This window comes from Argiope bruennichi, chromosome 6, assembly GCF_947563725.1.
Source record: "Argiope bruennichi chromosome 6, qqArgBrue1.1, whole genome shotgun sequence".
NCBI classification, from domain to species: domain Eukaryota; kingdom Metazoa; phylum Arthropoda; class Arachnida; order Araneae; family Araneidae; genus Argiope; species Argiope bruennichi.
The window spans coordinates 127,924,245-127,943,351 of NC_079156.1; the positions used below are offsets into that span (position 1 = coordinate 127,924,245).

The 19,107-nt window shown below is 31.5% G+C and overlaps 1 protein-coding gene across 1 annotated transcript; it reads right to left on the bottom strand.

Annotated features, from left to right (window-relative positions):
- Window positions 1–15,954: 15,954 nt before the first annotated feature.
- LOC129972047 (oocyte zinc finger protein XlCOF6-like) lies at window positions 15,955–17,469 on the bottom strand. Its single transcript, XM_056086027.1, has one exon. The coding sequence runs from the start codon at window positions 17,467–17,469 to the stop codon at window positions 15,955–15,957; it is 1,515 nt and encodes a 504-aa protein (XP_055942002.1).
- Between the last annotated feature and the right edge of the window lie 1,638 nt (window positions 17,470–19,107).

Genomic DNA, 19,107 nt, shown 5'->3' on the forward strand with positions numbered 1-19,107 from the left:
AAATTCGTACTCCAGATGCAGCAGCAAGGTCATGAGCAAGTTGAGGAGCCGTTGTCAGCCTATGCCGTCGTGCGCTTAATGCCAAAGAGCGATCAGGCGTCGTTGCGCTGTGACGGCCTTCCTGGTTACAGTAACACTTGTTTGGAATTGATTCAACAATCTGGATACCACTTTCGGTGCCACTTGTAACCCTCGAGCCACCTCCAATTGAGACTGCCCAGCTTCAATCATGCCATTGGCTCTCCATCTCAAGGAAACGTCTAAATGATTATGAGAACTCCTTCTCACTGGAAACAGATTACATTTTTTGTTTTAATGTAATTAATATTCACAAAATTTCAGGCAAAACTCTCAGATGCCTAAGCGGTTTAATTTCAGTAGTTCCTCAAACACTAATGCTAAATAACATTTTTTCACTCAACAAAGTTAATATCGTGTTACCGGTCCTTCACAATATATAAAATATAATTTGTTTAAATTTTACTGGCAGACATTTAGAATTACTTTGAAAAATATTTTTTGATAATGATTTGGGGCATGAGTATATATATATATATATATATATATATATATATATATATATATATATATATATATATATATATATACAGAGAGAGAGAGAGAGAGAGAGAGATGGAAAGATACAATTTTTGTACAAATCCTTTAACTTGTTAACAGTCTGTCAATTGACCTAATGTCTGAATGTATAATATATGAATGTATTACTTTTCAAGAACACTCTCAGTTTTACAATGAGAGTGAGTTTGTAGTCTATCTATTAAAAGTAAAACGGCAGAAAACCGGCAGTTCCAACGATTCCTGGCAAAGTACTGGCACCTTTATCTATTATTAAAACAGATTTCTAAATGATTGAAAAAATATATACATGAATTTATCGAATTTCTTTCTTTTACGGAGAATGAGCATAAAGATTTTTTTAAAAAGGAAAAAAAAATAAATAAACGCAGGCACATTAAATTTCATATCCAACGTAAAAATATTTATGAAACTATTTACAAAAATGCATTAAATATCTCTTACAGAACAGGATTTTTAATATATAAAAAATAATTTTTTTGAAAATATTTTAATAATATCCAAAAAAGAATTTAAATTTTATCTAAATTTTACATTTTGACAAACAAAAATTCATTGTTTTAATTAAACATCATGTTAAAAAAATATTGCTTACGCCAATTCAGAATCTATATATTGCTATCGATTATTACAATTATTAATTGATCTTAAGTATTTTTGTTCAGTTGAAATATCGTAATACTTCCCATTATTTAAAACTGGTACTTGGTTGGCATTTAAAAGCTTGCTTAAATACTCGGAAAAACTAGAATATTAAACAGGAATATCATTACATTCGGAAAGATTTAATTTAGGAATTGATGCCGGAACAGGGAATCATGATTTTGCTATTAGAAGGAAACCTGTATTTTTGGTTTAAACTATTTAGAATTTAATTGACTGGGAATAAAAACAAGGAAAGACATAAAAAAAACAACGAACGCTTACATATAAAGCTATTTGCACAGAAAAAACATTGTTGATGAGATTTAAACTTCGGAACTCTTGTTGCAGTTAAAATTGACTCATCGATGAATAAATTATGAATGCTTCATTTCTTAAATAACGTGCTAGAGCCATTTGCCTTAAATTAAAAATCCGATATCTAAAATTTAAAATCACCATTCGCTTTATTTAATATTTGTGATGTCATTTCTTTTATCTTAATCTGCATATCAATTGATTTAAAACAAAAAAAAAGATTATGGCTTAGAACGCCTACTACTATCGCAGATGTAGCATGGAAACATACGTATCAGATTTTTTTTTTTAAACATGACTTCCACAATTGATTCGAATTTATTATCATGAATATATTTTGATCATTCATCTCAACAATCAAAACTCCTGCCAGGTTTAAATATTTGTCTGTGAAAGAATATATATTAAAGGAAAATGAAATAAATGAATGAGATTTTAAAACTAATTAATACTGCTTAAATTTGGATTAGAAATGAATCTGAACTCTGGGCCTGACATGTATCAGTTATGGTTTATAATTCTGGATTTTTAAAAATATATATATTTTACATTCATCTGCTTGTACATTTATTTTCATTTTTTCTAACATACATGAAAACTTAAGGCACTTAACCCTATTTAATAAATGGTAATCAATTTTGAATAAAATACAATTTTTGACTTGCCGCTCTTATAAATACAATCTACATTTATGATTTCTTTGACTCGTATATGCAAATATTGCATGGCCACTCTAAATATTAGTAAAAGAGGATAAAAAGTGGAAGGAAAGTCTTTAACTTTATACTGAAAATGTATTTAAAATGAAGAGATTGCCAATTTTGAGAAATGACAACTTAAAAGATTTTTTTTTGAATTCAAATAATTAATATTTCTCCATTTAATACTTGATGTAATAACATATGTCCGCGTGTGAATATAAACTGCATTTAACAAAGAGTTAAGATAAAAACAAAATTCAATAATGTTCCAATAAATTTTTTTACAGTAAGATGCAACGGAATTTTGACGGTATTACAATAATCATTTCATTCAATATATGGCTTTGGTATGACTGTTTCTTTAATTTTCATTTAATTGTGTTTAATTCTTGCAAATTACATTTAGACTGTGCTAACGCGACTTGCAGGTTTCTTACTCCATTGTTTCACATTACGATTCACTAGGATAAGCATCAAGCCTGCGTATCAAATTTCAAGAAGTACAATAGGATGCAATCGCTTTTTTTATACTTTTTGTTTTGTTTGAGTCTAAGTAAACCAAAAAGTTCTACTTGAGAGGTTGATATGTTTGCCTCATATCTTTCTCATTCTTTCTACTAATTAGAAAAAAACATGTGTGTATAAGAAATATGCATAATCACATTTTTCCCACTTGTGCTCTCACTGAATCTAAATTTTTCATTATTCATATGAATTATTTTAAGAGATCCATTGCTTAAATGTATGCCAAGCAGGATTACAGATAAATTGTAATCACATCCCCAGATGTGATTTTGAGGGATTAAAAAACAGACAGTATTTTACCATAACAAGGACCTGTGATGATATGTATATCACGCTATTTCTTGATTATTATAAAGCGTTTCTGTAATTTAGTTATTTTTATAAAATAGAAATTCTCTTCCATAGAAAACCTCATTTGGATAAACTTAAATTAGTCCTCTTCTTATATAAATTAAAAATGTCATTGGAGAAAAAATTTGCATGCATTGCATGTAGTATCAGAATTCTATTGTTTTCTTCAAATGATAACATAATTGATTACGTTTCGATACATATTTAACTTGAATAATAATTGATAACTCGGTGCCAGAGGTAATTTTTGTCTCACCATCGCCCTAATTTTTTTTTAAATATATACACCATAACACGCAGTAATAAACACTTTACACCAGTTTTACTCCATCCATCTAAGTGAAAATCTTGCTATAATTCGCCGCAAACTTCAAATGCCACACACTCGAAGAACTCGTAATCAACACACAATTATCAAACCATATGAAAATGGAATGATAGAAATTAGGACGGTTTGCATATTCCATCTTTCAGTCTTCGCAATGCCGATTCTGACAGGTTTTCGCATAAACGATTGTTTAGGGAGGATACAACCCCATTCAGTGGTAGAGAGAATTGTAGAAAGATTTTTTTTTTGTTATATATTTACCGTAAGATGATGACATGGATAATTAGATAGTAATCCTATATGGCCTATTAGAGACTGTTATACGTTCTATTTAATGCAATTTTAGGAAATTGCTCAGGTTCATTGTTGGACATCGTCCATTTCTTTTTTCGATTTATTCTTTGTAAATCTGCTTTCGTTTTAATCATTTTTGTTTTTTAATGAATTCTTGTTTGTTTCATTGATTCTTGAGTTTTTTCTTTTGTCGAATCTAGATGTAACACTAGAAAAAGTCCAGAGAATGTCGTAAATCTAGTATCTTGGAAAGCTAGAAAAAAAAATTAATGCTAATATTTATAATTTTAAATCTAATGAGTTTTTTTTCACGGATTTCGTTAAGACGTTCATACTATAATTGGTATGTGTAATTTGGATGCACATATTTTCATTTACATATTCTACATATTTGCATGACATATTTTCTACTCTCTCTTTCTGTTAATGAGGGGTTCCTCTAATTAAATAGAATCAATGGACGGAAATGAAATGACATCAGTGGTAACCAAATTTCTAATATATTTCTAACGTAATAACTGATTATTTAGTTTCAAATTATTAATATTATTTTAGCTTTATTCTCTTATTATTCAATGCAGTAACGATTACATTATGGAATCTCCGTCTCATGTGTTGATTTAGAGTCCGCTGAATCTGTTCATGAAATTTAGAAAAGAATATATATATATATATATATATATATATATATATACATACTGTTCATTTCAGTATTCTGAGACAACCATTTTTCGACGATTCTATCTCACTAAGGGGTGAGACGAGGGAAGATATGAGCATTTCCGGAATTTACTTTATCGTTAAATGCGAACATCTCCTCCTTTCATCTTTCTTCTCACCCCATTTTGTCGAATTAAACCCGTCCTAAGGCATGCACAAAAGAGCGGATGGTTTTTAAACCCTTTGTCAAACAATACTCGTTATTTGATGATACTTTAAATTGAATCACTGTTCTATATTATCTGAAGTAAAATTTAGCTAATGATTAAAAGAATAATCTAGATAAAAATTATACAAGTTATTAATCAATTTTTATTATTTATAAAAATAATATGCTTAAAAATTATATTTGGATTGTTCTATTATTACTTCCAGGTTTTATACTACATTATTTCACATTGCGACTCACTAAAACTAAATCTGCCCATGCATAAGGATGCTAGAGATACACTAGGATCCACTTTTCTTTTTAGTCTCCGGGACGCGGTGGCTTGGTGGTAAGGTCACGGCTTCAGAACCGCAGGGTTTCAGGTTTCCAGATCCTATTTCAGCGAAGAACCATCGTGTAAGCGGATCTGGTGCTCGTTGAATCCGATGGCGGCAAACGGCCTTCCGCTGGTGTATTGTGGAAGTTTGGAGAGAGGACGTGCCAGCTCAGGTGTCGGTCTCGTCATCTGACCGTGGTACAAAATTACAAGAACCGTCCTAAAACCGCATATTGCTTTGAAACGGTGCCTTAATGGAGCTAAATTAAACTACTTTTTGGTTGCCCCTTTTAGTTTTTCCTCCGTCTCTAAGCAAAAAGATCCCCAATACTTCCCAAAATACTTCCTTCCCTTGTTGGGCTCCTTGGAAGAAGCATTGTCTGGCTCCGAATGATGATCTTACATTAAAATCGTGAAAAGGAAACTCCTCCCGAATTCATACTGTTATTAAATGTTATTCCTTTTTGCTCTGTGACATACGAAATAAGGAAAGAGAAAATATTTTAACTGTCAATAACTCTATCTCGAGATTTTGAAGATTTTCATATTTCAAATCTTTCAGAAACAAAAAAAACAGGATTTAAATTACGACTGTCTGGCTCACTTTTTGTGAAACGATAATTCAAAAAATGCTTTCAATAATAAGGTACGTGGTCTGCAAAAAAATTTTGACTTCTGTAAAATTTGACGTAAATTTGTGTGTCTGCCTTTTGGAAGGCGAAAGCTAGATGAATAAAATTTAGTACACTGTTTTAGTATCTAACTTGCAGATTTGGAAATAAATTATTCAGTTAGTCATCTGATAGTCTGCCTATAAAAACGATTAATCAAAAACACAACCATTTAGATAAATAAAATTTGGCACATGTTTTTGTGATCAAACTTATAACTATGTGTCAAATTTTGGTTTTAATCGTTTGAAAAAAATGTGCTTTTTATGTGATTATATGTTTTTCTTCTATATTGTAATGAAACACAAGAAAAATAGATAAATTAGCAGTAAAAAAAATGAAAACAACATAGCAAATTCCTTATCTCATTAACAAAATCATATTTCGTTTCAAAATATGTATTTATCTATTAAAATATAGCTAAAGAAAATGCGGATTAAACATCTACATATACACCAAGGGACATATTCTGATTAATAGTAGAATTAAGATTTTTTAGAAAAAATGATCAATAGATCATGTCGATGCCTTCTAATCTAAATGCGTTCTAGAATTATGATTTTAAGAAGATATTTTTTTTCCAACTGATTCGATTTAATAACTAAGATAAATCAAGACCCCATTTTATATTACTCAAGTGAAGGCTAATTAGCGATTTTATATACAGGATATTACATGAGAATCAAAGACCGGTTTTTGAATTCAGGAGAAACGGTTCTAGAGCGTTGCTTATGAAAAGAATCAAAGCATAATTTATTAATCGATTCAGCCATTTTATCCATAAGAAAAGTCACAAATGGTATAACATCAATAAAAACGCCTGAAGCTGTAAACTGCTGCAAGGAACTAAATTCTTCAGAGCTTCACATCAAAAGATATTTTTTCATATCAGCTAAAGATATTTTTTCATTCAATTTTTCATATCATCAAAGATATTTTTTCATATTTCATCATTTTTTTTTTCATATCAAAGATATTTTTTTCTGCTGTAGAACTGAACAACTCATTCGTGGTGCTGATAAGAAGACATCAGTTGGAATGAATCAGTCTATGAACAAAAGAAATGTGGATGAAAAATTTGAGGTAATAAAGAATGTGAAATGTTTCTTGAAGAATGTAAGTCACAATCCTTTAACAATGATAAAAATTTGTTAATGGATTCTTAAAAATTTTATTAAAAACAATCTTCTAGAAGGCAACTATTTTTCCGGAGCAAAGAATTCATTCGTGAATTCTGATTATACACACGGAAATAAAGAATCGAAAAATGGCACGATCGAAACTTCAAAAGATCTAAAAGACGAGCACATTTCATCTGAGGAGACTTCTGAAGATTCCAGTAACAGCGACTAATAGGGCTAACTAGTAGAAAGAATCTGTCTGTTCTATGAAAGATGACACTGCGGTAGCAAGAAATTCAGGAATACGCCCGTATAATAAAAGATTTGTTTGCGATATTTGTTCTAAAGAGTCTAAATGGGAAAGTTGGCTTGAAAATCACTCTCGAAAACACATTGGCGAATAACTATTCCATTTCAAAATATGTAAAGACTTATTTACTAAAAAATCAGTTTTAAAGAGACATTACAGAATTCACAATAGCGAAAAACCCTTTACGTGTTATGACTGTGAAAAAAACTTTGTTCAAAGTAATAATCTCACAAGACATTTCCGCACTAACATTGGAGAAAAACGTTATAAATGTCCGGCATGTTAATAGAATTTCTCGGACAGTAGCGATTACAAAAGGCATCACAGGAGAAATCATAAGTGAAATCAACCTGGAAATTACAGAAATGGCTCTTTTACTCTAGTATGAAACTACTTCAATTTTTTTATCGATTTGAATAAATTTTAATTTTAAAATGACTGCAAGAATTTTAAAATTTTGTCGAATTATATTTTTCTCATATCAAAATTACAATGTGTGTACATGTTACTTGATGATTGATGGATTGATGATGATGGATGGATGGATATCCACAAAGTAAGTTCAGTTTGGTTGTATAAAAAAAAACGTGTACAGATACCGAAACAAATTTATTGTACAAAAATCTACATCTGTTAAATTACTTTTCTAAATAGCTTCCAAAATTTTGTAGGCACTTTTCATACTGTGGCACAAGGTTTTCTATTCCTTCTTCACAGAGGGTTGCCTCCTGTGTTTTCAAACATGTGGTAACATGTTCTTTCAGCTCGTCCTCATCATTAAAGTGTTGACCACCAAGGAAAGATTTTAGGTGTAGGAAGAGATGAAAGTCGCTAGGAGCGAGGTCCGGGCTCTACGGATACGGATGTGTGGAATGTACTGGGACGTGTACGGATGATCAAACACGTCCCAGTCAAATTTCTGTAGGAGTTGTTTTGTCACGTTCGGAGTGTGACGTCGGGCATTATCGTGCAAAGAAACAACACCTTTTGGCATTAATCCTAGGCGCTTGTTCTGTATTGCGCGGTGCAATTTCTTAATGGTCTCGCAGTAAACATGTGCATTGATTGATTGGCCTCGTGGTAAGAAACCAATCAGTAAAATGCCTTTGCTGTCCCAAAAAATGGTGTACATGACTTTTCTAGTTGTCAAGGTTTGCTTAGGCTTAATTTTCGTTGGGGAGGAAATGTGCCTCCATTCCATTGATTCCCGTTTACTTTCAGGGGTGTCATAAGATACCCAAGTTTCATCCCCTGTGACTGTCCGAGAAAGTAAATCCGCGCCATCTTCATTGTAGAGTGCCAAAAACTGAAGTGCACTACACATCCGTTGTTCTTTGTCACCCAACGTGAGCAAAGTTTTCGAAATTTCAGTTTTTCAGTAACAATTTCATGAATTAGTGATAGTGAGATTTGCGGAAATTTCATAGCAAGAGCACTAATTGTAAACTTACGGTTTTGCTGAAGCTTCTCTTCAATTGCTTGAACCAGTTCAACAGTTACCAAAGACGGGCGTCCACTTCGTTTTTCATCCTGCACTTGATCCTGTCATTGAACTGCCTGACCCATCTTCTAACCATTGAATCACTCATAGCATTTTTCCGTAAACCTCGCAGATTTGCAGATAAATTTCACTTGGTTTAACTTTCTTTGCATTTAGAAAACGAATCACAGATCTGATTTCACAAGCGGTGGCATTTTCAATTAAGGTAGATTTTATAAAGAAGCACTACAAAAAACCCGTCGACAACAGCGATCCGAAAATGGCGTACATTTCTTTTCCTTGAGTCAGAATAACTGCCGCGCATGCTCGGAACTGCGATCGCAGCGCTGCCGCTGATAGAAATAGAAACGGAACTTACTTTGTGGATATACCTCGTATATATATATATATATATATATATATATATATATATATATATATATACAGTGGCTCAAAAAATTGAGAATACACCTTACTTCTACTTGATAAATCCGACTTTCAATATAAATAACACATTACCGGGAAGTGCAAACCTGTTTTTATTTTTACATATAAGAAATGGTTTCATTTAGAGAAACAAATAAAGAAAAATAGACGAAAAACTTCTAAATTGAAAAGTTTCAGAAGCATTTTAAATAAACATACGCAGAATTTTGTCTCAAGTGATTGAGAATACACCAATGAAATTTTTATAATATTACGCATAGAAACAAAGTGTTATCATTAAGTCGCATGTGTTTTGGCTCTTATAATGGCCTTTAAACGTCATGGTACTGATTCGATCGATTTTTGGTGGTATTTGAAGATATTTTACCCCATTCCTCTTGCACCACTTGTTTTAAATGGGTTTTGTTTCTAATTTTGTGTTTTTGGATCACTGCTTCGAGTGTGTTCCACAGATATTCAATGGTAATTCAATGTGTGTAATTGCCGTTTACAATGAAAAAGACACCATATTTTGACGTTACCTGCATTCTGTTTGGGGTCGTTGTCCTACTGGAAAATGGAATTTCCATTTAAACCTGAATTTTTAACACTTTGCTTTAGATTGCTGTGACCTTATGGTTCATCCAACTTTTTTCAGAAACTTTTCAAATCATAGGCAGAATTGCAAATACTGAAACTGTGCGAAATGCCATTAGACAAGCTGGATATAAAAGTCTCATTGTTAGAGAGAAACCGTTGATCAGCTTGCAAATTCAGAAAAAGCGTTTGAAGTTTGCAAAAACTCATCAGTTGAAGACCAATAACATTTGGAAGAAAGCTGTATTTAGTAATGAAAGAAAACTCAACATTTTTGGCAGTGACAGCCATCACACTGTATGGAGAAAGCCCAATACTGCTTTGGATTCAAAATATTTACGTCCTACAGTTAAATATGAGGGTGACTCCGTCATGATTTGAGGTTGCATGGCTTCATCCGGGGAAGGAAATTTAATATTTATAGATGGCATTATAAACGATAGGGTTTACTTGGATATAAGTAAACCCTATCGTTTACTTATAGCAGTTCGCAGCTATCTAAAGAAAAGTGCTAAAAATTGGGGTTTAGATGAAAATTCCATTTTCCAGCAGGACAACGATTCCAAATAGAATGTACGTAACGTCAAAATATGGTGTCTTTTTCATTGTAAACAGCAGTTACACACACCATCACAGTACCCGGACATCAATACCATTGAATATCTGTGAGCCACACTTGAGGCAGTGGTCCAAAAACACAAAATTTGAAACAAAACCCATTTAAAACAAGTGTTTCATGAAGAATGGGGTAAAATACCTTCAAATACCATCAAAAATTGGTTGAATTGGTGCCACGACGTTTAGATGCCATTATAAGAACCAAAAGACATGCAACTTAATAGTGACATTTTGTTTCTGTGCGTAATATTGCAAAAATTTCACTGGTGTATTCTCAATTTTTTGAGGCAAAATTCTGCGTATGTTTATTTAAAATGCTTCTGAAACTTTTCAATTTAGAAGTTTTTCGTCTATTTTTCTTTATTTTTTTCTCTAAATGAAACCATTTGTTATGTGTAAAAATAAAAACAGATTTGCACTTCCCGGTAATGTGTTATTTATATTGGAAGTCGGATTTATCAAGTAAAAATAAGATGTATTCTCAATTTTTTGAGCCACTGTATATATATATATATATATATATATATATTAATTTGATGTTTAATAACAAATAATATTTGTATTCCAAAGGGAAAACTTCAATGGGAATTAAGAATTTGTTTCTACTATAATGGCGAATTTTTCAAAGGAATCTGTTCTTATTATTAGGAAATCATAGTTTTATAGGATGAATTTAATGTGTTTATTGAAAGCTTTAATAAATATTTTCATATTACACATATAAGTGCAATGTCTCTCTCTCTCTCTGTGTGTGTTTTTCACTTTTTAAGAAAAACTTTGAGGACGTTTCTTAAAAGGGAATATATGGGAAAATATTTAATTTGAAAGATGAGAATGTTCCATCAGGGTGGTGTGCCTAAAATATATATTAGAATTTGTTGCAAAGAAAAAATAAGCAACAATATTAGCATTATTCTCTTTTATAAATTCCTAAAAATATTACTGCACAAAAATGATCTTTTCAATATCACAAAAGTCAATGCATTGTCTTTTCAATGTCAACAGATTTTGTCGTTTGTTTTTTTTAAATTTTAATAAATTCTTAAATAAATATTTTAAGCATATTTTACAGCAATATACACTCATGTCCAAAATTAAAGTCACAAAAATATTTTTCAAAGTAATTCTAAATGGCTACCTGTAAAATTTAAACAAATTATATTTTATATATTGTGAAGGGACGGTAACACGATATTAACCTTTGTTGAGGGAAAAAAGGTTACTAGCATTAGTTTTTGAGGAACTACTGAAATTAAACTGTTTAAACATCTGGAATTTTTGCCTGAAATTTTTTGAATCTTACATAAAAACCCAAAATGTAAGCTGTTTCCAGTGAGAATGAGTTCTCATAATCATTTAGACGATTCCTAGAGATGGAGAGCCGTTGGCATGCTTGAAGCTGTGCAGTCTCAAGCGGAGGTGGCTCGATGGTTACAGGTGGCACCGAAAGTGGTATCCAGGTTGTGGAATAAATTCCAAACAAGTGGTACTGTAACCAGGGAGGCCGTCACAGAGCAACGACTCCTGATCGCTATTTGGCATTAAGCGCCCGACGGCATAGGCTGACAACGGCTCCTCAACTTGCTCGAGACCTTGATGCTGCGTCTGGATTAAGAACTCCCAGACAAAAAGTATACGGACGTCTAGCAGAGAGGCCCCTTTATGCCCGGCGACCAGTTGAGTGGGTCTCTTTGATTGCATTCAACAGAAAAGCCCGGCTGTTGTAGTGCCTAACATATCAGTCTTGGATACAGCAAGAATGGGGGCGTGTTCGTTTCAGTAATGAGTCGAGATTTAACACACAGAGTGACACTCGTCGAATCGTCAAGTGGAGAGAGTGAGGAGCTCACTATCATCACTCCTACGTAAAAGAAATCGACAGATTTGGTGGCAGATTAATCCTTATCTGGGGTGGCATAATGTCGAGCAGTCGTACACCACTGCACATCTTCGATGCGGGTACTGTCAATGCACATCGCTATAAGGATGAGATCCTTGAAACCTATGTGAGGTTGTTCCGGGGTACTTTTGGCCCAGACTTCATGTTTATGGATGAAAACGCGCTTCCACACACAGAGCAGATCGTTGATGATTTTCTGAAGGAAGAGGATATTCGACGTGTGGACTGGCCCTCGAGGACTCCGGATCACAATCCTTTTGAACATGTTTCGGACGGTCTCGGAAGAGCCATTGCACAGCGTAACCCCCCTTCTAATACCATCCAAGAGTTAAAAGGCGCGCTTTTGGCAGAATGGAATTTGTTGCACCAAGCATATATTGACATGCTTATAAACAGTATGAAAGCTCGTTGTGAAGCCTCTATAGCAGTGCACGGTGGTCACATTCCATATAAGAACAGGCTTTTTCCGAGATAAATGCTTAATCTCTGATTCATAATATAACACTTTTTGATATATCCTTTTTCTTAATTCCCAATTAAAATCTTTTCCATGCTGTTATGTGTCTATGTTCTTTCTTCCATTGTAGTGTGCCTCTGTGCCAAATTTCGTGGCAACACAGTGAATAGTTTTTTCATTTTTCGCAGATTTTATGTTTGTGACCTTAATTTTGGACATGAGTATATTTCATTCGAGAATTGAAATGCAACTCTTTTTCATTTTGGCTAATAACATTTTATTATAATTTTTTCTTCGTTTTATTAATGATCAAGAAAAAATATGCCAACTTATTTTAATGTATTATTTTGAATAGTTTTTATCATAAACTAACAATTTAATGAAATATATATTTTTTTTTTTCAAATTATGGTATAACTTCAAGTAGAGTAGTGATTGATCGAATTGTTTTACAATTAAGGTTTTACAATTACAGTTTTTTTAATTCATGCTCTCATGTGATATAATTGGATGTATAAAAATTAGACAGGAAACCTGGAATGTAACATGAAGCAATGAACAAAAGGGTGTTCCTTTTCTAATATGGTAATCTGAATTACATGTAAAACAAAATTTTTGATTAATAAAATATTTGGCTGATGAAGTCATCTAGACAAAGCTGCAAAAATTGAAATTTTTTTTTTCACTACTAATTGCAGCGGACCAATTGGATGCGGAGCTCGGCTAATAACACATAAATCTAAAAATTCTGCAGAAAGAAATTGTATTTTTCTGGATTTACTATTAAATGAAATATATGAGAATCAGAATTAATAAGCATATATTTTCTCATTTTGTGATTACAAATTAACAAGTGTACAAATGGAAATAAAGTTTTAGTCTTATAAAAGCGAAATTGGCATTAAGATGAGTAATAGTTTCTGTTTTGAGTTAATTTGTTTAATCAAAGTTTTTGTGGGATTTTTTTCGTGAGATTTACTTTTATTGTTTTGAAGTGCAGAAAATGAAATTAGCTGCTTTAATTTTTAAATCTTTGATCCATCCTTTTTGTACCATTATTTTAATTACTAAACCAACTCTCTCCAGACGTACACAAAGTTAAGCTGGGTTTTTTAAATTTTATTTTAGAGAAAAAGTGCGTTTAACTAAACCCTTGTCAATCAACTTATTTTATTATTTACTACATCCGTCAAGAAATGTACAAAAAATTTCCAACAAATAATTGTTGCTTTTAACATACATCAGTTTTTTTAATAACCAGATTGCTCACAAATGCATTGGTCTGATAACAGGAATCATGTATCTTCAGCTTAAACTTGAAGATTTCGTTTCCTTGGATTCAATTTATCACTAACACGTTGCTATATCACTAATGAGCTGGTTGAAATTCAAGCGATGATTAAAAGACTTTCAAGTTAAATACATAAAAAGCAGTTAATGCATTCCCAGGAAAATGATTCGAAGAAATGATAATTCATTAATATTTAGGAGAAAAGAAGGACGATAAAATGCCTCGGCACATCAGCACAGTACAATATTCTTCGAAACAAGGTGAGATTATATTATAAGAAAATGTAGCCGTATAAAAATTCTGCATATTAAAATAGTTTTCAATCCCTAATAGTTTAACGATGCTATATAACTAATACGCTGGTCGAATCAAAGCGATGCTTAAAAGACTCTCATGTTGAACACATAAAGACCAATGAATTCATTCCCAGGAAAATGATTCGAATATATAGAATTAGTTAGCTTTGAGGGGAAATGACTAAAGATCAAATACCCCGGCACATCAACACAAAACAATTGTCTTTGAAACTAGATGAAATTATATTAAGAGATAGGGCAGCAGTATTAAAAATGGGTACAATTAAATAATTTTAGGTGCCGCATGATTCGAAACAAAACTTTAATTATAATTACAAAAAAAAAATCTTCAAAAATTTTTATAAAAGAATACCTTACATTAAAAAAAACACAATCCGAATCATAATAATTTGAACATTAGCAATAGAAAAATACAAGATAAAAAGTTAAGAAAAATGAAATTAATCAGATTTTCACTTCAACAATGAAACATATTTATGAAAAATATGTTTAAACATGTTTGTTTAATGTGATAAAAATAGAAAATACAATGACGCGTCTAAAACGTATCATTGAAATGATTATGCTTCGAATTTGGGTATGTTTAAAAACAATTTTTTTCATTGGAAATTTATTGTCTAAATTACGTGTGTTTTAAAATTAATTAAATTGCTACCAAACGTTTCAAAAACACCGGTTGGTCCTCCAAATTCCCTGCATTGAAAATGTATATTAGACAAATTTGCAAATTTGGCAATTCCTGCATGTGTCAACTAACATGTTTATCTTAAGTACCAAAAAGGATTACACAAATCATTGGGAAAAACTGCTATTGAATTTAATTATTTCATAGAAAATGACTACAAAGAATTTCTTAGAAAGAAAAACAATATATCACCGAGATATTGATATCTTAGGTCTAATATAAAAATATTTATTAACTTTTTACAAAAATGCATTGAATATCTCTTGTGGAGAACGATTTTCAAGATATGAAGAAAGGTACTCCTTGCGAAATTCGTCATTAATATTAAAAATAGATTTTTGTTTTACCAATATTTTCCAATTGCAGCAAATATTATTCATTAAGAAAACATCAAATTAAAAAAAGTGTTGATTACATTAATTTATCGATTATTACAATTATTTACCGCACACAAGTAATTTTTTCAGTTAAAATATCGTTTTACGTATCATTATTTAAAACCAATACTAAGTTAGCATTAAATTGTTTTCCGAAATACTCTGAAAAACTATAAAGGAAACTGTAGATACCATTAAATTTGGAAATATTTAATATTTAGCGAAAATCAAAACCAAAATAATTTTATTTGAAGAGAGTATAAAAATGCATTTTTAATATAAATGTGTTAAATTTTTTATTAGGATTTAAAAAAAAAAAGCAATACTCATACACTCAGATATAAAGGCATTTAACTGAAAAAATATTTTCATTGTCAATTATTAGTAAAATACAATAAGCTTATGAGTTCTGTATCAAGAAATATACTTCGTCAAAGTAATAAAATTCATACAGTAAATTTAAAAATAAAATTATAACATCTTGCACTTAAAATTCCTTAAATTTCGATAAAGAGTGTAAAATAATTATTTCTGTAATTTGTTGATTACTTTCACTCGTGCTTTCTTCTGTCAGGCTTTTAACAATTGCTGCTGTGCTCGAATGCCATTTCACAATCTGCACATTTATAAGGTATTTCTCCCGTGTGCGTCCTCGCATGTTAAAATTATTTCAATTCGGCTAAGAATGTAAAATAGTTCCATACAAGATTAAAAGAATTATTTTGGTAGTTTACAAGTTTATTTCACTTATGCCTTCTCCTCCGATGCCTGTAACAACCGCTGCTGGTCGTGAAAGCCATTCCACAAATTGGACACTTGTAAGGCATTTCTCCAGTGTGGGTACGAGCATGTGTTTTAAGAGTACCCTTTCGAGCGAAAGCTTCATTACAAACATCACATACAAAAAGCATTTCTCCAGTGTGGGTAAGAGCATGTCTTTTAAGATTACCCTTTTGAGCGAAAGCTTCATTACAAACTTCACATACAAAAGGTTTTTCGCCAGTGTGAGTCCTAACATGTTTCTTAAGAGTATCCTTTCGAGCGAAAGCTTCATTACAAACATCACATAGAAAAGGCTTTTCGCCAGTGTGAGTCCTAACATTAATCTTAAGATGACCCTTTAGAGCAAAACCTTTATTGCAGACGTAGCAAACGAAAGGTCTCTCACCGGTATGGGTTCGATGATGTCTGTCGCGATCTATTTTCCGAGTAAATTCTTTTCCGCATACATCACATGCATAAGGCGTTTTGCCCGTGTGGGTTATGTAATGTAGGTTGAGACCTGATTTTTGAGAGAACTCCTTCTTGCATATATCGCGCTTCTCGCTAGTGCGTGTTCGATAATTCGTTTTAGGAGTATCTTTCTTACAAGAGTTCTTAGGAAATTTCTTCTTACCAGAACAGAATCCGGAAGGACCAGCCACAGCATTGCCATCCTCCTTGGTAGAGATAGGTTCCTTCAAGTCGGTACTCCTTTTCTTCTTATTATTGTGACCTTGTGAATGCATTTCAGGTGAAATATTTTTATGATTGACACTCTCTGAGACATTCCTCAAAATCAAATTTTCATTTCCAGAAATACTTTTACTTTCTGAATGACCTGTTTTGACGACACATTCTAGAGAATCAATGAAAAATTTTTTATCGTAATTCCAAGTTTGCCATTTGCTATTTTCAAGAGACGTTTTATGTTCTTCATCAGTTGTTGCATAGAGCAGGTTTGTTACATCTGATGCACTTTGATTTTGTATCTGAAATCCACTTGATCCGGCTGAAACTATCGTCTCTTCATAAACTTCAAGATGGACGATTTCAGGTCTATGAGCAGATTCAATGTTTTCTGAAGAAGCTGTAAAAAATGTGTTTTCTTTGCCTTGCACTTCCGTCGCCTGAGCATCTGAAATGCGATAAAAATAAGAAATATCACAAGGATCACTTAGTTGTGCATTGTTGGAGCACTCTGCAGAATTCCTGTTTTTGTTTACTTTTGGAGGAAGCGGCTTAAATTCTTCATTATGCTGATACAGCGATAAATTAATCAGCTCAGATTCTTTATTTTCCTTTTGCTGGAAAGACTGACTTAAATACAAAGAATTCTCATTCGAATTTTCCGTACATTTGTCTTTGGCTTCTTCATCATCTGAATTTCCTGTCGTTGGCAGTGAATACACGTTGTCATCATTCTTATAAAATACGCAAGGATGAATTTCACCGTAAGTCAGTACTCTGCGACAAATTTGGCAAAAGTATCGAGCCATTAATTTCCAACCAAAATAAAATTCCGACTTATCAAATTTTTTAAATAATTCTTAAATAGGTAAATAACGTAGATTTTCTTTTCTTCTACAGTTTAATGCTGTAAACGTTCTTAATGAGATTTACATTTGGTACTTATGGTTATAGTTAAAGTATATTCAACGATGAATAAATTATGAATGTTTCATTTATTAAATAACGTGCTAGAGCCCTTTGCCCTAAATTTAAATATCCAATGTCTAATATTTAAAATCCACATTCGCTTCATGTGTTTATTTGTGATATCCTTATCTTAATCTGGGTAGCAACTGAATTAAAACAAAAATAAAGATTATGATCTAGAATTCCTATTACCCTAGCAGAGAAAGCATAGAAACCTAGAAAAAGAAAGATTGTTTTTAACCTGAATTCCACGATTGATTCGAAGTTATTACTTTGAGTGTATTTTGATCTTTCATTTCAACAATCAAAACTCCTGTCAGGCAAAATAAATCTGTCTATGAAAGAAGGTATTATATAAAAAAAAAGGCATGAATCAGATTTTAAAATAGAAATATACTGTCTATAAAATGAAAATTTACCTTAAACGAACTTCTACCAGAAACTTTTCTATGATTTTTTCCCTTTTAATGTACTCGCAAATAGGAAAACATTTAAAATCCCACGACATTCGGTTAATTGATATTTTAATAACATTTTTATAATAAAATCAATTTAGTTTTTTCTTTTTCCTTTTTCTCATAATTATTGCAAAAGATTTGGATTGTATTTATTTTGAGTGAATAAAGATATAATCGAATGCATTTTCATAAGCATTTGCTTGTAACTTGTAATTCTGATATTATATTATATATTAAAGACTGTTTTAGAATGGAAAGTATAATATCAGTAAAATGAAATTAAAACTTTTTTTTATTTCTTTAATCTTATCATTTTTGATCGATTAATATTTTCTATTTCAAAGCTTTCACAAGAATCTTTTAATGCTCATTCAGGGTCTACTCAAGTGCTTGCCTCTTTATTAGACCTTTATCTTAAATTAGGATTTCCTTATAAAATAGACCTAGCTTTTGTTTAAAGTCCGATATTATTGCATGAAATTTTAAACATCAAGCCTATTCAGATTTTGTCCTTTGTTATGCATTTTAATTTTAAATTTCTTAAATTAAATGAATTCGGTATTTAAGAGCGCGCATGAATGCATGCTGGCGGGAAATTTTGATTTTCTACAATCCTATCTACAAGTGGATCAATATTCAGCATGTAAAATATTATATAGCATAAAAAAAATAACAATGTAAAGTAAGGAAAGATAGGACGCTGTTAAATGAAATTATTGCGATAATTAGTTCATTTTCTAATGTCAAACAAAATTTAATATACAGCATGAAAATGATGAGATGGTATTAAAAGCAAAAATTTGTGCATGTGTGATGTAATATTTTTTTTTTAAATCTGAATCCTCCCGTTGTATAAGATTTTAAAATATAATTATAAATGTATATTAAGTAAAAGCTTACATTTTATTAAAATTATTTTCTATGAATTTAATCACTCAACTGCACTAATAGCTATGAAATGGTTTGAAATTCAATGAGATTCTGTTAAAATAACTATTTATCGAAATATTTAAGAGATTG